The sequence below is a fragment of the Dipteris shenzhenensis genome, chromosome 9, assembly GCF_047967505.1.
Source record: "Dipteris shenzhenensis isolate YYH24624 ecotype China chromosome 9, Dip_SZ_1.0, whole genome shotgun sequence".
Lineage (NCBI taxonomy): Eukaryota > Viridiplantae > Streptophyta > Polypodiopsida > Gleicheniales > Dipteridaceae > Dipteris > Dipteris shenzhenensis.
Genome location: NC_141604.1, coordinates 40,255,516 through 40,277,606, shown reverse-complemented (window position 1 = coordinate 40,277,606; position 22,091 = coordinate 40,255,516). Strand labels below are relative to the sequence as shown.

Sequence of the window (22,091 nt, the reverse complement as noted above, 5' to 3'; positions counted from 1 at the left end):
GAAACAAAAACTCTTCTTTAGCTTTTCGAATTTCCATTACGGAAACCAACGGTCCTTGAGGTATATCTTTTTCACCTCGTAAGACATACAGCACATCATTCATCTTGAATTGATAAATGTGCTTTTTCCAATCTATGGCTGGATTCTTCCTAGAATGCCAAGCCTTACCCAGGGCTATGTCTGCATGAGCAAGCTTTGTCATTTCAAAATCAAGCTTCTCAGCATAGTCCTGAATTCGAAGCTCCAACTGGGTAACCCTTTGGTCCCATACTTCAGTTGAACTTCCATCTGCCATTCTGACTGTATATGCATAGTCAGATGGGCTAGTCTTTAGTTTCAGCCTCTTTACAAGCTTGGAGTTAATTACATTGTGTGTTGACGCTGAGTCAAACAACACAATGACATCATGATTAGCTACTTGCCCTTTCATCTTAATTAACTCCGTATCATTAAAGGCTGTACACCCCATTGCTGCAAGCTTTGACAGGACATTATCAGATGCACTAGTTACTAACTTAGCAACATGTTCTGCTCAGGGACTTCCCTCCATTTCCACGTCGCATTTTGAGATCACCATCTCAGCCATCCAACGATCTTTGTTTCGTGGACAATCTTTCCATTGATGAGGCTAAAGGCATCCAAAACACAAGCCTTCTCTCCTCGCTTTTTCTCTTTGCTCTAGGTTCAAAGAAGATTTCGACCAAGCGCGGGTTGCCATTGGTGTTACTTTTCTTTTCATTCCAATGGTGGTACTTGATTTATGAGTCTCAACCACTTGGCTTGACCACTAGGCTGTGAGGCACTCCCTTTGCTAATCCACTTCTTCTTAAACCCAGTTTTCTTCGAGTACTCATACTGAGTCCCAACTTGCACAAACCCACTTGGTCTATTCCCTTTTGCATCCTCATAGTTTAGGGCTATGGCAATTGCTTCATCTAGCGTGTTTGCATACTTAGCTCAAACTTTCATCTTGATCCGATCATTCAATCCAAAGATAAAATCTTTTACTTGGATTGACTGAGGTAGAGGTTCATAAACCTTCATTACACTTTCTCTGAACTTATCAGTGTATTCCGCCACTGACAAATTTCTCTGACGAAGGTTTCGATATTGATCCCAAGCTTAGGATGCTTCGTCAGGAGGTAAGAAGTGTTTTCTAAATTCCTTTTTAAACCTCTCCCAAGTAGTGGATGCCACTCCATCTGTTATGCTCTAGCCGAGATAGCATGACCTTGGAAAGATCGGTGGGCATTTTCTCTTAGATGACCGACTTTTGTAATATTTTATGTGCGTAAATAAAATGGTCAAGGTAAGTAACCGCCAAGGTCCTAGGTGAGGGTGTATTGGCATCGACTACGTGGTTATGAGTGCTCAGGCCTAGGTGCAATTGCTTAGCGCTATGGCAATTGCTTCATCTAGCGTGTTTGCATACTTAGCCCAAACTTTCATCTTGATCCGATCATTCAATCCAAAGATAAAATCTTTTACTTGGATTGACTGAGGTAGAGGTTCATAAACCTTCATTACACTTTCTCTGAACTTATCAGTGTATTCCGCCACTGACAAATTTCTCTGACGAAGGTTTCGATACTGATCCCAAGCTCGGGATGCTTCATCAGGAGGTAAAAAGTGTTTTCTAAATTCCTTTTTAAACCTCTCCCAAGTAGTGGATGCCACTCCATCTGTTATGCTCTAGCCGAGATAGCATGACCTTGGAAAGATCGGTGGGCATTTTCTCTTAGATGACCGACTTTTGTAATATTTTATGTGCGTAAATAAAATGGTCAAGGTAAGTAACTGCCAAGGTCCTAGGTGAGGGTGTATTGGCATCGACTACGTGGTTCTGAGTGCTCAGGCCTAGGTGCACCTAAATGTGTAATAATACCAAGGGGCAAATGTTTTAATTGTGCCCCAAGAGAGGGGTAAATGGTATACTAAGCTAAAGGTCTAAATTGTTGACATGTGGCAGGAGGGAACCATCTAGGGAATTGTGGGCTTGTGGATAAGCATGAAGGGCATGAAATTACGTATTGTGTACACATGCTATCCATGAGAGAGGCTGGGAGGATATTTGGGATGCCATCGCCTGTGGTTTTGCCTAGCCCGTGATTCGACGAACGTAAGTGAGAATAGTAAAGACCTTGTCACCATCTTTCTGCTGTTTTATCCACCACCTATCCGCTGCCTCATTAAACATATGGGTGGCCTCGCGGATTTTCTTCATATCATTCCTGGTTTCACAAATGGCAAAGGCCTCATCCCATTTGTGTAACCAGGTCTCTATGATATTGGAACTACGGTCATACATCCGACCAGAATACTTTTCTGGCCTATAATTGGCAATATTAGGCACCTTAGCCCTCCTAGGCTCGACTGTATGAACACTAGACTCAGGTTCCATTGGAGCTTTACCCTTCTCTTCACGAGACGGTCTAGTAGACATACTATGAACCATTTTTCTGAGCTCAGATTGCCCTACATTTGCTTGTAACTGTTGCGCTAAAATTTGCTGCAATGCATCTTCTAACATTGCAATTCTGCCAAAAAGTGTATGGCCTGCTAGGCGCAACACCAGCGGGGTCGGCCGAACTCCCGCCGACTCTACGGGATCCACCCTAGAAGCTTCTTCTTCTACTTCCATTTTGGTCAATGGGTGTTTTAAAAAAAATTAAAATTAAAAATAAATAAATAAAACACCGCTTGAAACTGTATTTACAAATCGGAAGTCCAACTTCCAAATTTACAGCTAACCAGGCATATATCACATTGTAACCAAACCCACTTTTCCCTATGCTAGGGAAACTCCTGCAATTTGAATTAACTTAAACACGGAGGCAAATAAACTTAGAAGGCATAGAAAACTCCTTGGTCATTCATGTAGCATAGAGAGATCAAGTTGTTCCTGTATTTGAACCAGATGAATATTCCTGCTGTGGCTCAGCTACACCCTCGTTGGAGACCCAAAACACCCCAGCTCTCACTTCAACAGTTATCGTCTGTTATCTGCATAGTACTCGTTGATAACCAAAATCTCCAAATAACAAAATATCACAAGCAAGTCTCGTGACCACACAGTAGCTCTCTACAGGTAGTCGTAACTCCAGTAACCTCGCCTTCAAATGAAGAGAGCCCTACGCATGAAGGCAGAATGCGTCATCTTTCTCATTCTAAAGTGATCAATTCGATGACGAAGAGGACTGATCTACGTGACTATTTTACTCACGGACTTCGGACTGCAATCAACCCACAATACGAACGCCAGCCAATCATATAATGTTCTGTCCCAGTCTTCAACACTAACCAAATTCCTCACGCAATGCCAAAGAGCCCTGAAGGTACCAAGTGGTACACCTGCGACAACGTCTACTAACAAACAACCTTGCGAGCATCAACGCTGCACGACCAAGCGACCAATACAACGGGCAACTCCAACTATTGGCTTGAGCAGATACTCCAACAACTGCTCTTCAGCGACAAGCTCGAAGACGACGACCAGTAGCTCTCCAACGACTAAGCAACATTCCAACCACGGGCTTTGCAAATGACGACCCTAAGCAACATGCACAACCTCCAGTCAAGCACCTAAGGCTTCCCACCAAAGTCTTGCCAGCGAGCTCAGCCAATCGCCTCTACACGTCGCTCTTCAGTGCTAATGTTACGCTCCAACTCTCGTGATCCACCTGCACGCTTTGATACCAAATGATACGTGAAATTATGTCAACGCCTAATCTTTTACTCAATCACGGGCATAGGCACAAGGATTATCCTCCCAGCCAACCTCGGTGGTAGTAAGCTCGGTGGTAGTAAGCTCTCTCTCTTTCGCTACGTGAAAGCTCCTGCTTACAAATTCCACCAAGCCCCAAAATTCCCTAGATGGATCTAGTATGCCACATGTCTTTATTCTAGGGTCCCTCCTAAATGCATCATTTACCCCTCTCTTGGGATATCATTGAAACCATTTGCCCCTTGGCACATTTCATGCATTTAGGCCCCTTAGCCTTAGATCCACCTAGTCTAGTGCCATGTTACCCTCACCAAGGACCTTGACCTTGATTCCTTTTTGATCATTTACATGAAGCCCAAAAAAATATAATACAAACATTGATCCTTTAAAGGAAAATGTCGACTAACCCTTCCGAGGTCATGTTACCTCAACTTGAGCGTAACAATCTGGCTTGTCACCCTCGGACAAATTGCCAAAATTGTCTGAAAGAGTCGACATGATGCAAAATGGGATACCCACAAGTTGCAAATGTACCTGCAAAAAGAAACGCAAGTCCCCGTCCCAAAAGTACAACTGGCTGCAAATGTACCTGCAAATCCCAAACTAATACTGGCTGCAAATGCAAAGTATGACTAGTTGCTCCGAAATGCCACTGACTGCACAATGCAATCACTGCAAAAATGGCATCAACCAATCATTGCACTCTGCTGCAATCTGAAGTGCAATCCCAAACTGAAAATGCACAACCCAAATCTGAAAGAGCGCACCGACGAGTGCTCAAATGCATCCAACAGAGCTCAAAAGCATCCAAAACTATAAAGTAACTGCAAATGCACCCAACAATGCAGAGTATCTGCAAATGCACCTGAGAGTGCAAAAGTATGGGCTGCAAAAATAGTCCCGAAGAGAAATACACAGCTCAAAACACTTACTGAAAGTGCACCTTGGCCCGAAACACCTACAAACAATCCACTGACTGTGTGGGCAAGCTGGAGATGACAAAGGAGCTGAAGTGAGCTGTTTGCAGATGAATTTAGCTGTCGGGAGTACTTCTGAACACAATACACATGTAGAGAAGAGCTTGGAGAAGTATGGAGATGCCTGGAGCTACTGGAACACACCCGGGAGAGACTGGAGCTGAAAAACGTCCAGATCTGAGCAGAAATGCCCAAAAATAGTCGAAAACTGCTCGAATCGCCTTCTAACAAGTCGTATGTTCTCAAAATCAGGTTCCAACAAGTCGTACGGACTCGCGGCACTGTCACGAAACTATACGGATAGATCTGTACGGACTGTACGAAAGGGGGGAAAAAAGAGACCCCCCCGCCTGAAATGGTGTGGGACAGGCTTGTTTGTATGCGGGTAGCTTTGAACTTTGAAAAAACGTCGAAATCGGACCTCAAAAGGTCAAAAAACAGCCGCTAGACTGTTGGAGCTACCTCAAGCAAAAGCTGGAGAATGTGAGAACCAGGAACGCGCATTGGAGCACCAAGCTTGCAGGAGTTTGGAAGCAAGCGCAGGAATGGGCTCTAGAGATGGAAGCACTTTGATACCAAATGTAGGAACTAAGTGGAGACACGTTGTGAACACAAGTGAGCAAGAGTGCACACACAAGAAAGCTCCAATAGAAATGTTCAAATGAAACAATACAAGTACTTGGTATATATAGTACCCAAGCACTACTGGTCAATCATAGGGTTGAATTTATGCCTACAACACCATATCTTTATAATCTCTTACACCTGCACCCTTTTCTCCCATTGGATTCTGGTTAGTTTACGTGTACCTCCACCACATGCAGATTAGGGGGGGGCCTCACTCATCTCAGACCCAGCCCTACTTGAGGCTTCGGACACTCCCATTCTAGTTGCATCTAGTGACTCTCATGATCTTTCTTAGGCTGCGATCAAACTGGTACCTCAGGCTACGACCACAATGGTACCTTAGGCTACCCCTTGCTTAATGGTACCTTAGTCTACCCCTTGCTTACCTTAGGACACTAGTGCTTCAAGTGTTTCCCTGATGATGACTGCTCGGATGCTGCCCTGATTGCAATTCCTCTCCTTGACCCTATTGCAGAGCGTTGTGGTAATGGTTCTTTCGAGCAGACTCACTCCTCATCCGCATCCTCCCTCATGGATTGAGCGAAGGGGGTTATGCATTCTATCTCTCTAGTTTCGATTGCAGGCATTCTAAGTACCCGATGCTAGGCCTAATTCTCAAAGACTCCTTTTTGGCCCTGGCGGATTTATCAGACTTCTTTGAGAAGTATTTTGTACCCTCCAACTTTGGTGAGCTAGTGGGTGGTATTCTTTGTGACATGGTGTCTTCGTCATCAGGTGGATGAGTTCTTTCCCTCGTAGATTTTCCTCCACTTGGTTCCCTTTCTCACTCTTCAAGCAGGAGGTCCTCACTCATAGAGAATTTGTTTCCACCACTAGGGCGAGTAAGGTATTCCATGCTACTTTCTCTCGAGCCTTGGTGTACCACATCGTCGCCGTAGGAAGCTCATCCATACACAACTCTATCCAAGTGTTCCAAGGGGTCCCATCGATAAACTTTTTATCACGGACACAAGCTAGATTCCAGAGGTTATGCAAAGTCAAGGAAACTGCTTTCGGGTCACACTTTTTGGCCACTTGCTTTGGGAACTAGGGGTGAGACTTGCATTTCAGTTTCAAAATGTACTCCCTCCCTGGTGGTTGGACATGGTATCATCATTCCCTCCAGAGCTCAGCGGGTCATTCTATTGATTGGGGGATGTAAGGTTGGCTTTCTTAACCTTTATGCCCCTAATAGTTGAGGGGACCATGTCCCTATTTGGAAGGAGCTTCTCTCTTGGGCCCCCATTGTAGATCCACGGGCATTGGAGGTGACTTCCACATGGTGGAGTCGCCTTCAGCAAGTAGAGGTACAGAGAAGGAGATATTTATTCTTTGTAGGGAACAGCCTGGGATGCCTTTCTATTTTAGTTCAATGTGGTAGAGATGCTTGGTTGGATGATGCCTTTCACTCCGTCATAGTCTCTCTAGTTCTAATGGTCGAACAAGAGACCTCAGATGCCCATTCATGCACGTATTGATAGATTTTATGTTGACAATTGGGCTTTGGATAGAGTTGGTTCGATATGCATTTCTCCCGGGGTTTTTACCTCATACCATTTTCCAGTGGCATTGATGGTTTTCGAGCCTCATAGGAGAGGTCGCTCTGCTAGTCTTAGAATTCCAGATTTCTTATATGCAGAGGAGGACCTCACTGAGGCAGTTTTACAGATTGGGTTTCTCATATGCAGGCAGAGTGCCATCCCCTTCACATTTGGCAGCATCCCTCTCTGATATTAGTGACTTCTATCATTTGGTCGCTAGTACTAGAAGGCATGAGATTATTAGATAGGAGTTTGATCTTCACCGACAGTTGGCAGCCCTTTAGAGGGAAGAGCAAAAACAACCTACAGATGCTTGGATTCAGGAGCGCCATGCTACAAGGGCTCGTCATCAGACATTGCTAGATCAGAGAGCAGAGTATGCCTTTCATGCATGAGAGAATTTTTGGACTTAGTTGGGTGGTAGACTCAATAAGCATTTCTTTTCTACTCATGGCCCGAGACATAGAAGAGAGAATGTCACATCGCTTATTGACTTAGGCGGGATTTTACAAACTGATTCAGATGTTGTATTGGATATAGCTAGTGATTTTTATGACTCCCTTCTTATAGCAGATCCTGACATGCCGATCTGAGATGATGCTAGGGTTCATATTTGGCAGCATATTCGAATATTGGTGAAACCAAATATGAGGATCTCATTAGATGCGCCTTTCACCAATATGAAATTCAGGACTGCTCCTCTTGCTCTTCATGAGGGCAAGTGCCCGCAGTTGGATGGGATTTCCCCAGCCTTCTTTATCACCTGGTTGGATGAGATTGGGGATCGCATTACCTCAGCCCTGCAGGACATTTGGGACTATGATACTATGCTGGACTCACTTACAGAGGGTCTCATCCATCTCATTCCAAAAGGGAGTTAGAAATTTGGTGTCACAATGGAGAACCATGGGCACCTTATATAAAATTTTGGCAAAAGCAATTAGCTTACGATTGCAGCACTTTCTTCCGGATCTCATCCATAATATGCAGATGGGCTTTGTGTATGGCAAAAGCATTTTTTATAGTATTTTGTCTTTTTGGGAGGCTTCGCATTGGGCTATGCATAGTAGCTAGAAACTAGCCATTCTACTCTTGGATTCTGAAAACAATAGATTGGGATTTCCTCAAGGGCTGATTCTCAGATGCATGGATTAGAGGGGTCTCCTCTTTGTACAGATCAGCCCACATCCAGGTGCTTATCAGAGGAATCAAGAAAAAAAGCTTTCAGATTTCTAGATCAGTCCGTCAGGGATGCCCACTTGCCCCGTTTCTTTTTCTATTTGTGGCTGAAGCTATGAGCATTTTTCTTAGATCACAAGCTGACATTTTTGGGCTGAAGCTTCTCCTAAGACATAATGAGGAACTCTTAGATTGTGTGTTGGCGGTTGACATGGCTGTTTTTTGGGATGCCACTCCTGAGACACTCACTTCTTTCAAGGTAGTTGTATGAGGGGAGGTACGCTCACTTCCGGAGGTGTTACCGGAGGCCTAAGGCCACTGATGTGATGACGTGGGTGATGCATAGACCTATGACACAACTCTACGTCGACTGCACTACGCTGCATGACGCGTGAACCTATGACACAACACTACATCGAAGGTGCTACGGAGTGCTGAGCGCTGGAATCGAAACATGAAGAACAAACCCGGAAAGGAGATAAGAAGGAATAACACTGATGATAGATCACGGAGAAGCAGTAGCCAAGAGCATAATACGAGCAAGTACGTAACATAGAATGAAGGGATCCTCATACACCAGTCTCTTTGAAGCAAAGACCAGAGATCACTCATCCCCGGTAGCAATACTATGGATGCATAGTATATACACATGAGTTAGTAGCATTTTGATGCTTTAAGCTTTGAGTTTTGGTGATGCTGCACTCTTTTTTGGCATACAGATTTGGGTGCACCTAGTATTTGGTGTGATTCTTTCTTATAGGCACTAGCATTTGGGACCCCTCTTCACCCTCGCTTTCTGGTTGGGCAATGCCCTCCCTCTCTCCTATTGGTTGTCCCCTCATCCTTAGCCATCGGTTGTTGAGTATCTTCATGTCTTCTGCAAAACGGCCAGCTTGTGCCGAGTTGGTGCGTTTTAACTACTCCATGTGCACTGCCTGAAGCCACTCTGTATTTGACAAGGCACCATTGGATGAAACATCTATGCCACCTATGAGTCAGGTCTGCAGAAGTTGGCAGAGGTCGACTGCATGACATGAAGACCCTCGACGCATGGCCATGTGCCTGGGTGATATGTCATGATAACCATGTCCCCATGTGGCTATGCCATCCTAGTGACCATGTCAACTTGTGTCATCTTGTGACCATGTTGACCTCCATAACTTGTGTCATCTTGTGACCATGTCCTCCATGACTTGTCATCTTGTGACTTGTCACCTCCATGACTTGTGCCATCCTGTGACCTTGTCACCTCCATGACTTGTGTCATCTTGTGAGCATGCCGCCATCGCCATGACTTGTGTTATCTTGTGACCTATCACCTCCCTAATTTGTGTCATCTTGTGACCTTGTCACCTCCATGACTTGTGTCATCCTTGTGACCATGTCATCGCTTGACAAAGTGACTAAACATAGCTATGCATGATCTCTATATAACAATAGCTTTGGATTTGTTTTGTACCGCAGCTGGTGCACACATTAATTAGAACAACTCCAATGGCTTGTGGATTAGTGAGAAGATACTCCAGATCGGGGGACCGGTTTTGGATTTACATGAATTCAAACGGTGTTCTCGTCAGATATCTAGGATGCCAGGTTGGTATGGTTATCTCTTCTTCACAACAATTGCTCCAATGTTGGAGAGCATCAGGAGGAAACTCCTTTTTTAGAGTTCGACTGACTTGGACCTGACTTCTAGGGTGGTGGTTGTTAACCAGATTTTGCAAGCCACCACTGCATGGTATGTTTGCTCTTGTTGGCGCAACTCTAGGGATTGCATTACTAAGTTCAAGAGGCCAATAAGGAGTTGTTTGTGGAATGGGCTAGATGGCACCTCAAAACTGTGGCTAGGGTTTCTTGAGAGACGTTGATCCTTCCCACAAAGGAAGGGGGTCTCAATATCATAGACCCAGACTTGCAGTGCAGGGCATTCCTTTGCAAGTTTGTGGTAAGGGGACTTACGAATAGGCAAGAGCCTTGGAAGAACGAATGCATGTAGGCATGTATCCCTTCTTCAGGCGGAGATGGGATAGGTAACACCAGGTGGATTTTTACTTCAGGCCCCCTCAAGTCTCATTCCTCTCCTCTTATGGCTGCTATTCTAAAAGCTTGGATCATCTTCATAAAAACTCTTCAGAGAGTTTTCCCAACTTCTTCAAATTAGATTGATAGGCAGCCTGTCATGTGGAATGATAGCATACTCGAAGAGCATGGAAAACCCCTTGACCATTCACATTACATGCAATGGTCCAGATGGGAGAGAGGCATTGCCTCCGCTATAGGATCCTAGAAAGCTTTCAAAAATCTTTTGTTGGAGGACCTCAAAATGAAATTAGTAAGTCATCTTAGAGGAAGTGCAACCATTCCAGATAGGATGGAGACGGATGATATGCCCATTTCGTGTTCCACTTGGATGGGAGCTTTTACGGGTTCGGGCATTCCACTTTAGGTTATTGCTTTACCACGATCACATGAGGATGCCTTGGTTTTTGATGTCCAAGTGGTTGGCAGGCTGTCTAGATCTGCAGACAATGTTCTACTAGAGATTGCATTTAAATGTATCAGGGTCATTGGCATTATGGAGCATGGCTCAAATTCTCAATGGTATCTAGACCCTGACCACTTCTCTAGGCCTTCGGTTCATGGAGATTGTGTCTCTATGGTGGAGTCTCCATAAAGTATTTGTAGTGGGATCCCAAGGAGTGGGAATGGATTGATGAAGGGCATAGGGAGAAGAGCCTCCCCTTCTTTCATTACAATGCCAAGAGGTTTCAGATCAATTGCAAAGGCCAGAAACCTTCCAAAGCCCCTCATTGGGAGAATTTTCAGATTTTTGCTGATTTGTAGAAGATCTTTTAGAAGACACTCTAAAAATCCCACAGGAAAATAAAAATCACTCTATTATTTTGGCTTTCTATTCATGGTGGGATTGTAGTTAGCTTATGGAGATCCAGGTTCAGGGCAAACTCTACATGTCCTTGTTGCCACTCTACGGTGGAATCCGTTCAACATTGCTTATGCGATTGCGGACAGGCGAGGATTATCTGGAAAGGGATTGCTAGGATCTTCAGCACCTTTTCCCACCACCCTTTCTTCATGACTTGGGGTTCAGTTGCTTGGCTTTCCTTTTTAGGTCCTCAAGTATTTTATGAGAGGCATGACTCTTCTTTGGCTTTATCAATTCGGCGACACTTAGTTGAGTCATGCTCTCTAGATGATGTTCTAGCCTCACCCTTTAGAGCAGTGCATGCTTCCGTGGATTCTTCTTGGGAGATTCTGCGAGCATTTCAGCGTGACATATTTAAAAGCCAGATGTACAGAGGCCTTGATATTCCTAGGTCCACTCTTTTTGAGGAGCTTTTTTGGGCCATCTTGAGGCTTTATGTCATGCACTGTATGTTGCATTTCTGCTTTGTGCTTGCTCTTGCGGGTTTCGTTCATACTTAATAGAAGTTTTTTTCTTGAAAGAAAATAATCTGTAAAGTGTGCTCACATGATTTAAATTTCTCATAGCTTATATAAGCAAAAGAGTTTTAAATCTTCAAATATAGGGGGAAAATTACTGTTATAGGGCCTTAATGAGGTATCCATGCAGATGAAATTCTAAAATGAATTCAAAACTTATCACAATACCTGACATATCTGCAAAAGTACCCGCTGTAGTATGGGATTCATGGAGAAAAGCTGCTTTTCCAAAGCTTTACGACACGTCCCTTGTAGCTTTTTCCTTACAAACCGCCTCCAAATTGAAAAGCTTTTCCAAATCTTGTACTGGAAAAGGTGTATGCACAGCATTACAATAGCGGACATACCCACACTCACTTGTGAGTTGAAAAGAATACAAGAGCATTCATCTTGCTTACTTTAAACAGCATGAGCTTTACCTGTCCAAACACATTGAGTTTCATAATGCACTTGTAATACTCAAAGTCAGTCTCCCATTCATCCAGTAGAATGAACTCTACACAATAATTTGAATCTTCAGGATGACCACTACAAAATATCATTTTCATGCATTTTTATCTCTAAGAAGAATCACGATTTCATCCAAACTTTTGTGATCAATTTCCGAATATCCAAACAAGACCAACAAATGAGCGGTAAAAAGAACTCAACATAAGCCATGAGAAGAGATTGCACAATCCGAAGACGTACATGCAGTGGCAAAGTTTATAATTTTCAGTAATCTAGCTTAAGAAACAGATTTTGTAACACCTATGAGAGATATGCCATACACACACTTAAAAAATAATAATTAGTGAAATCCATGTCTTTCTATATTACAAGAAGCAGTCCCCAAAGAGGAACATGCAATTATAAACATCCAAAGATTTCAATATAAGACAAATAGAAAGAGACCAACACAAAGGCAATCATAAGGAGATTTTTTTTTTTGGCATTAAAAAGTACTTCTATTAAGTATGAAAGAAAACCGCATGAGCAAGCTCAATGCAGGAGTACATCATGTCAAGAATGAGAAAACCAAAACTCAAAAAGAGCTAGCTTATAACCAGGGTTGAGGTTGAAAATGCCAAGTCACTGAGGCAGAGTCAGAAAAGAAAGGTGATCCTTTCCATACTCTAAAAAAATATCCCTCCTAGAAGATGCTGCTCCCGATGATTCCTGCATGCTCGTCTAGATGGCCATCAGAGTATGTAAAGGGATTGCAATGAACCTGTGGAGGTCCAACTTCGGGGCTGACCCTACATGTCCTCGATGCCATTTTGCAGTTGAGTCAAGTCAGCATTGCCTTTGAGAGTGCAGACAAGTGAGGACGATCTGGAAGGTGCAAGGATCTTATGCACTTTTTATAGATCACCCTTCTTCATGACTTGGGGCTCAGTTGCTTGGCTCTCTTGCGGGGCCTCAGGTCTTCTTCGAGGGACATGAATCCAATGGGGATTTTTCTATTTGATGACATGTAGTAGATTCATGTTCTCTCCAAGATGTTCTCTTTCACTCCTTTCAAAGCTGCACATGCTTCTATAGACACCTCTTGGGAGATTCTGGCTAGTATGGCAGCATGGCACATTTGGAGAGCCAAATATACAGAGGCATTAGATGGATCCTAGGTTCTCCCTTCTTAGACTTTGGTCAGTATATGGACTGATACTAAATGAGGAAATTTGGAGGGTCTCCAACCTCTACAACTGAGCTGGAATCTCCTGGCAATTCTAACTGTATAACGAAAGAAGGGGATGCTCTTCTCTCAGGGCCCTTCATCAATACACTCCCAGAAGTGGATCGGGATCCAGGTACCATTGTGAATCTGTACCATACTCCATATACCTTGCAATCTTGACCGGCTGGAAGGGGACCCCTTGAAGAATGTCATTTGAAGATGTATGAAGTCTCCCTCCTGACTGAACATAAAAAACAAGGGCATCCTCATGTGCATCTCGCAAAGCAATAACATGAAGAGGAGAATACCCGTCTAGTAAAAGCACCCAACCAAGTGGAGTCCGTAATAGGCATATCATCTGTATCCATATCATCATGCTCAGGGAGTTGAAGAGAGATAGTCCATCAGGTTGTTTGCAAGATCCGGATGAGGTAACCCCGGGAAACCGACTCCAACTATCGTCCACGTATGATCCATACTGGATCTAACCAACTGCCCATCCTACCCCTCCTACATTCTCGACAGTTCATCTTTGTCCCAGTAGAGTCTCTCAGTGGCATGTTTTGGTCCTCCTCCCCATTCCTGGGGAAGGGTTAGCCACCACTGTAGGTAAGAGATACTATCACTACTGCATGGCTGCATCAATTTGTTGAATCCTTCCAGCACTCCCTCTGAGATGACTAACTGATAAAACTCTCTGGTCCTCTGAAAGCTTTCCAAGACTGCACAGTGGAAGCAGGGCCCCTCTCTCATTTGGACCACTACTAATAATGCGAAGTGCCTAGTGGTCTGCCATGCTCATCAAGTATGCTTTCATTCCACATGATGGGCTGCTTGTCGATTTCTTGGCGAGAGGAGGGGGGAAAACTCCGAAGTGCACCTCTGAAGCTGTCCCAAGCTTTTCAAATGGTAGCCATAAGAGGGAAAGAAGGGGATCTGAGCTCGGATGAAGTAAATATCCATCTAGTGCTGTCCATCCAATCTCCTCCCGAGGTGGGTGTACAGGATTGTATGCTGTGTATAAAAAAATCCTTCCATGGCTCGTGTCCAGGCATCGATCCTCTTACCACCATCTTACAGGGCAATGCCCTGCACTGCAAGTCTGGGTCAATAGTTCCCCAGTGAGGAGAATCAGGGTCTCCCAAGCCACCTTGGCTATGGCATTTGCAGAGCCTTCTGGTCCACTCCAAAAAAGTTCCTTACTGGTCTCGAGCTGCAAGATACTATCCTTGGAGCGGCACCAGCAAGAACAAACAAACCAAGCAGTGGCCAATAACACTTGGTTGACCACCACGACCCTAGATGCAAGGTCTAGTTTGGCCAAACTCCAAAAAAGGAGTTTCCTCCTTATGCTCTCCAACACAAGAGAAAACCGTTGTGTAGAAGAGATACCCACACCTACCTGGCATCCCAAATACCTGACATAGACACCCCTCTGGATCCAAGTGAAACCAATATTAGCTCCCTAGTCCGGAGTGTCCTCATCACGCTGATCCGAAAGCCATTGGATTTGTGACAATTTACATGTGCCCTTGCTGCCATGCAAAACAAATCCAAAGCTGTCTTGAAAGAAGTTAGTGTCTGTGGCGTGGCATCCAAAAAAATAGCCATGTCATCTGCCAGCTCAATGTCCAATAGCTCATCTTTCTGTCTCAGTGGAAGCCTCGGCCCAACAATATCAACTTGAGATCTAATGTAGATACTCATAGCTTCAGCCCACAAACAAGAAAAGAAAGGGGGCTAAAGGGCATCCTTGATGGACTGATCTAGAGATTCGAAAATTGTCTCCCCTGACTCCTCCAATACGTACCTGGATGTGGGCTGATTTATAAAGAGAGGAAACCTAAAATGAAGAAGGGTTCCCTCCAGAAAGCCCCAATCTATCTTGTCATAGGCTTTCTCAAAGTCTAGAAGTAGAATGGCCAGCCTTTGGCCACTGTGCATGGCCCACTCAAAAGCCTCCCAAATGAGAAGATGTTATCAAACATGCTCCTGCCATATACAAAGCCCGTCTACAAATCATGAATGAGATCTAGAAGTATGGGCTGTAGACGTAGGCTGATTGCTTTCGCCAAAATCTTATAGAGAGTGCCTAGTAGAGTGATGGGTCTCCATTTAGACACTAAGTTTCTGCAACCCCCTTTTGGAATAAGATGAATAAGACCCTCTGTAAGTGATTCATGCATCTCACCCGAGTTCCAAACACCCTGCACGGCTGAGGTGATGTGATCCCCAAAAAACAATGAAAAAAGAGGGGGTAAGTCCATCTGAACCTAGACATTTGCCCTTGTGAAGGGATGTAAGAGCAGCTCTGAACTCTATGTTGGTGAAAGGTGCATCAAGTAAGACCCTCATTTCTGGTTTCACCAACATAGGTATACATTGCCAAATATTATCCCTAGCATCATCTATGGCCTATGTGTCAGGATCTATTGTGAGAAGGGAGGCATAAAAATATGTAGCAATATGCATGACGGTATCAGGATCTGTTTGTAGAACCCCGTCTAAGTCAATAAGCTGTGAAACACTTTCTCTGCTATGTTTGGGGCCAAGAGTAGGGAAGAAGTGCTTATTGACTCTACCTCCGATCTGAGTCCAGAATGACTACTCTACTCTCTGATCTAACAATGTTTGCTGATGAGCCCTTGCTGTAGCCCAAGCACTTGTCGGCCTTTTCTGCTCTTCCCTCTGAAGAGCTACCAATTGCTAGCGAATACAAACCTCTCACCTAAGAATCTCACCTCTTCTGGTATGAGGAATTGTGTGATGATAGTCGCTAATATCAGCAGCCACATGTGATGGGGACGACTGTACACCTTGTATGTGAGAAACCCAAATTTGCAAAATGGCCTCGATGACGCTCTCCTTTGCATAAAAGGCATCTGGAATCTTGATATTGGTAGAGTGGCCTCTCGAATGAGGCTCTGACCCATCAAAACAACTGGAAAGTGGTCTGAAGTGGACACCCCAGTGCTAATGTATATTGACCTACCTCTATCCAGAGCCCAATCATCGACATAAAATCTATCAATCCATGCATGGATAGGCATCCGCACCCTCCTGTTTGACCATAAAAATGGAAGTGACTGTGACAAAGTGTGAAAAGCATCATCAAACCAAACATCTCTGCCACAAAATTGAAACAAGAAGGCATCCCAACTTTCTCTGTCCAAAGAGTGAATGCCACCTTCTCTGCCTCCTTTTTTGTCTGAAGGCAAAAACAACCATGTTGAAATCACCTCCAATAATCCATGACTCTGCAATGGAGGTCTAGGAGAGAAGTTGCTTCTATATAAGGACACAATCCCCTCGGATGTTGGGGGCATATAGGTTTAGAAATCCAATTTCCTGCCCACCAATCAAAAGAATAATCCATTGGGCCCTAGAGGGAGAAATAAGCCCTTGTCCAACCACCAAGAGAAGCATAGAAGAAGATATAGAAGTGCAAGTACCTCCTCTAGTTCCCAAGGTAGGTGACCAAAGTGTGTGTCCTGAAAGAAACCTGCCTGACTTGGCACAATCTCTGGCATCCAGTTTGTGTTCCTTAAGAAAAAGTATGTCGATGGGACCTGCAGTAACACTTGGATGAAGCTAGTTCCAAATCAGCTGCCTACGGCGGCAATGTGGCACAACACCTAGGCCCTGAACCTTCTAGCTAACAATCCTCATCAACAAGAGGAAGTCGGGTGAATACCTTACCCGACCTGGTGGCGGAGATAACCCTCTCCTGAGAAAAACTCCCCCTGTCAAGTGGAGGAGCATCAACTGGGGAAAGGACCCCACACCTACAAAGGGGGAAGCTTTGTCAATAGGAACAAAAATAATTGCCTCCCCTGAAGTGGAGGGTACAAACCCCTCCTCTAGATCAAACTCTGCCATCTCTGCCAGTGTTGCAAAAGAGTTCCTATGAATCATTTTTGGCGCTGGAGTGCGAAGAATCCCTGTACTCTATGGTGTGGAAGAGATAACCCCCTTACCTCTCTCAAAAGAGATAGCACGAAGAGAAGAGGGAGGGGGCTGCTCTGGTGGAAGGCTAGGGGAAGGAGCATGAGCATGAGTGACATATCTGACTCTATCCACAAGGGAAGAAGGGGCACCTATGTCGGTCCCTCAGGTGTGGGGTGGCCCCTCCTGCTCTACAATAGGGGACAGGGCGACCACATCAGCACATGAAACTATGACAGGGATGTACCGTGCTTGCAACATAGCAAGGTCCATGGCACCAGGGGCATCCAAGAGTAGGAGCGACAACCCTCACTGGTACCCAACAGGGGACAAGCGGTGGAGGCCGCACTGAGGATCCTGGAGGTGCTAGGGGCGAAGGTCCTGGACGAGGGGATGATGCCAAATGTCCTGGATGTGCTGGAAGTGAAGGCCTTGGACACGTTGTCAAAGGTCTAGTAGCGCGTGTCAAAGGTGTAGGTGCCAAAGGAGTGGTACGACAACGAGCTGCACTAGATGACCTTTTGGGTCTTTTCTTTTTCCTTGGGCAATCCTTGGCAAAGTGCCCAAGGGCTCTTCATATCCTACACTGGTCCTTCTTTCCTGTGATCTCAAGTCTTTGGCGAAAGAAGGAGCCATCCAGATGCTGAAGCATGATATGGTCATTCGTGATATTAGGGTCCATGACTAAGACCCTAACTCTACACACCCCATCAGACTTGACTGCCTTTGTTGCCGAAGAGGGCATGCCGGGGAGGGGGGGAGGTCTCTGCAACCAGACCAAATGCAGCACCAATGGAAGGAAGGAGACGATGATAAACCTGAGGCAAGCTAGGAAACTTGACAAAAAGGAAAAAATTTCGTTATCCTCCTCAATAGGGTCAAAGGCCAACCGGAACTGTGAGATGAAGATGCCTCGCATCAAAGGGTTAGCTTTCTGCATTGTGGCCGCAGACTCTGTAGTGTCGAAAACCACCTGGAAGAACCCACATCCCAATAAGCGAACATCGGTGAGATGGGCTGCAAGGTCTCCAAGTAATGCAACTAGCATCCAATCCTTGGCCTGTAGCCTGGAGGGATGGGATTCAAAAACCCAGGCATGAAGAGAAGTAGAATTTTCAAGCTCTACATGTTTTTTGAGTTGCTGCAACTCGTCTTTAGAAGAAAAACTTACGTGACAAAGAGGCCAATTCGATCACGATGAAGATCCTCATCGTCGCTGATATAAAAACCATTGGATTTGTTCCAATTAATGTGGGCACCAGCTGCAATACAAAACAAATCCAAGGCTTCCTTGAACAAAATGAGCATCTGAGGAGAGGCATCTGAAAAATGCTCATAGCTTCAGCCGCAAAGTGAAAGAGAAAAGGGACGAGAGGGCATTCCTGATGGATAATCTGGAAATCTGAAATCTCTCCCCTAAATCCTCTCATAAGTACTTGGCTGTGGGCTGATCTATACAAAGAGGAAACCCGTCCAATCCAAACATCAGAAAATCCAAAACATTGAAGGGCGCCCTCTAGGAAATTCCAATCCACTCTGTCATAAGCTTTGTCAAAATCTAGAAGCTAATTTCTGTCCAATTTGTTAGCCCAATCCGAAGCCTCCCAAAAAGAGAAGATATTATAAAAAATGCTCCTTCCATGCACAAAACTGTCTCCATGTCATGGATGTGGTCCAAAAGATAGGGCTGCATTCGCAAGTTCATTGCCTTTGCTAGAATTTTATACAAGGTGCCCAAAAGAGTAATAGGTCTCCACAGTGACACCAAACTTTTGCAACCCCCTTTTGGGATGAGATGAATGAGACCCTCTGTAAGTGATCTAGGCATAGTACTAGAGTCCCAAACCACCTGCAACGCTGAGGTAATATGATCCCCAATCTCATCCCAATGGACAATGAAGAATACGAGAAACAACTCATCTAAACCCGGGCACTTGCCCTTATGAAGAGCAAGTAAAGCAATCTTAAGTTCCATATTGGTGAAAGGCGCATCAAGATCCTCATATCCTCTTTCACCACCAGTAGTGGATGTGCTGCCATCTCTGCACCCTGGCCTCATCTATGACCGGCATGTTAGGATCTGCTGCAAGAAGTGATGCATAAAAATCAATGGCTATGTGCATGACGGCATCTAGTCTGCAAAACCCCCTTTGAGTCAACAAGCTACATGACACACTCTCTGCTGTGTCTTAGGCCATGAGCTACAAAAAAGTGTTTGTTGACTCTATTGCCCCCATGAATCCGAAAGGATTCTCATGCATGAAAAGCATACTCCACTCTCTGATCTCCAATGACTATGGTGAAGAGCCCTTGCTGCAGCAAGACGCTCCTGAATCCAAGCATCTGTAGGCCATTTCTACTCTTCCCTCTCAAGGGCTGCCAACTGTCAGCAAAAGCCAAGTTCTTGTATGAGTATCTCTTGTTTTCTGGCATTAGCAACGGAATGATTATAAGTCACTAATGTCAGATAGGGATTTTGCCACAAGAGAAGGGGATGACATTGTACCTTGCATACGGGAAACGCAAATCCGTAAGGCCACCTTGGTGAGATCCTCCTCTACATACAAGGCATCTAGAATCCTAAGACTGGCAGAGTGACCTCTCCTATGGGGCTCGAAAATCATCAACACCACTGAAAAGTGGTCTGAAGTAGGGATCCCAGGAGCAATGCAAATAGAACCACCTCAAAGCCCACTTGTCAATATAAAATCTGTCAATGTGTGTATGAATGGGCATCAGAGATCTCCTATTCGACCATGAAAACTAGAGAGACTGTGACCGAGTGTGAAAAGCATCATCAAACCAAACATCTCTGCCACTGAACTAAGATAAGAAGGTATCCCAAGCCACTCTCTCCAACAATGAATACCTCCTTCTCTACCCCCTTTCTTATCGAAAGGAAACTGAAACTGCACCATGTTGAAGCTAGCCACTCCCTGTGACCCAAGAATCTGCAATGGGAGTCCAAGAAGGAAGTTCCTTCCATAGAAGGACACGATCCCCTCGATTAGGGACGTAAAGGTTAAGAAAACCAATCTTATGTCCCCCAATCAAAAGAACGATCCACTAAGCTCTAGAAGGGATAATGATACCATGACCAACCACTAGAGTAAGAATGGAATCTGAAACTGAAATGTATGCCCCCCCCTATAGTACCAAGGGCAGTTGATCAAAATGTGTGACCTGAAAGCAATTTACCTGACTTGAACAACCTTTGACATCTAGCTTGTGTTCCTAAAGGAAAAGAATATCAATGGATCCCCCTGTAACACTTGGACAGAGATAAGTATAGATAAGCTGCCTGCAACGGCGATGAGGTATACCACCAAGGCCCTGTATGTTCCAACTAACAATCCTCATTGACAAGAGGAAGTAGAATGGAACGCCTTCCCGACCTAGAGGCAAACATTGCCTGTAGGCAAAACTGGAGAGAGAGAAACTGGAGAGAAAGTAGGTGCCAACCCCTTCCCTTTATCTAGAAGGGACGAAGTGGATGGGGGATGAGCTTGCTCATAAGAACCATGACCCCAAAAATTTGGGATAGGGGTAGGTGAGGGAGTTGCAAACTGAGCATCATCTGGAGCCGCAATCGAAATAGTATATGGAGCAAGAATCTGAGGTAAGGCGAAGCCTTATGTATCACTGGAAGGATTGAAGACTGGAAACCTCGTGAGCGATAGCCACTAGAGTGCAGGATAAGTAGCAAGGGAGGTCCCAACATGAACACGATCAGAAGACTCAATTGACCACCCACCAAGACAGGAATGTCTATGGTCTATAAGGAAGTGGCCTCCAGAACAATGGTCATTTGATTTGGCGATGACGAAGGTCGGTGGACAAATCTCGGTGCTCGTCGAAGGATCAGAAGTGCCACAGGTGTTGGTCGTGTAGAGTTTGAGATCAATGCGAGAGGAGCACTCTATCGAGGATCTATACCAACACCCTATTGTGGTAGAGCTGTACCAATACTCTGCCGTGGATAGGGGCACTCTGAGGAGGTCGAGGAGGAGCTATATCAGAAGGCTTTTTAGGCCTCTTATTCTTTCTAGGGAAATCCCTAACAAAGTGCCCATAGGCTCTATAGATCTTGCACTCATCTTGTCTGCCCGCAATTTCGACTCTCTATCGAAAAAAGAAACCATCCGAGCGCTTAATCATAATATGGTCATTGGATATGTTAGGGTCGTCAACAATGACCCTGAATCTAGGTACCTCATCTAACTTGATTTTTTTTTTTCAAGAAGTAAATTCTATTAATGGTTTTAAAAACCATACAACCAACTTCCAATAGGAGCTGTTGATGAAAACAAAGAAAAGAGAGAAAAGAACTGGTTGCCAGCTACAAGAACAATCATCTGTGTCCAGATCTTACGGCTCATCGCCTATAGAGACTCCGAAACAGGAGCTAGTAACCATGCTAGTGGTCTATATGCCCAACGAATACCCCTCGTGAAAAGGGTGTAGAAAACTCTTGCTGGCCATGTCTGGTAGAAGCGCTCTCGCATCTCGATAGTCACATTGGAGTACTGCGCTCCCAAATGGCGCACAATGTGAATATAATATCCTGCCAGATGGCTACTAGAGTAGCGTCGGAGGGATTGACTGGCCCCCCATCACCCTGCTGCATCTAGCCACCCATACGTTCCAAGTAGTGATGCTAGAGATGGTCTCCCAAACACCATCCTCCGGGAGAGCTGATGGGCGTGAGCGGGTGGACTGAACTGCGTCATGGATCTCAATCCGGGAATCTTGCTGTCCATGTATCCTATAAGCCGGCATGATAGGGTTGATCGCAAAGGCGTGGCCTCCCCCCGTGAGCCAAGCCACCATCCCCCATGTGAAATTCTTGCTCATCCTTTGCATGCTAGCAACAATCCTGAGGACTGCCAACCAAATCCGCTGTGCAACGAGGCAGCCCCAAAGATAGTGCGGGATGGTCTCCAAAAGTCCATCCCACAACCAGTGCATCTACCATCAAT

The 22,091-nt window shown here is 44.9% G+C and overlaps 1 protein-coding gene across 1 annotated transcript in view; it reads right to left on the bottom strand.

Annotated features, from left to right (window-relative positions):
- LOC147898636 (uncharacterized) overlaps positions 1-22,091 on the bottom strand; it is an 81,612-nt gene that overhangs the window by 45,032 nt on the left and 14,489 nt on the right. The window contains exons 3-4 of the mRNA XM_087379208.1: positions 11,930-12,006; positions 11,679-11,816 (exon numbers count right to left, since the gene is read on the bottom strand). Coding sequence (XP_087235334.1) covers positions 11,679-11,816; positions 11,930-12,006 — 215 coding nt within the window. The remainder of the gene's footprint in view (positions 1-11,678; positions 11,817-11,929; positions 12,007-22,091) is intronic.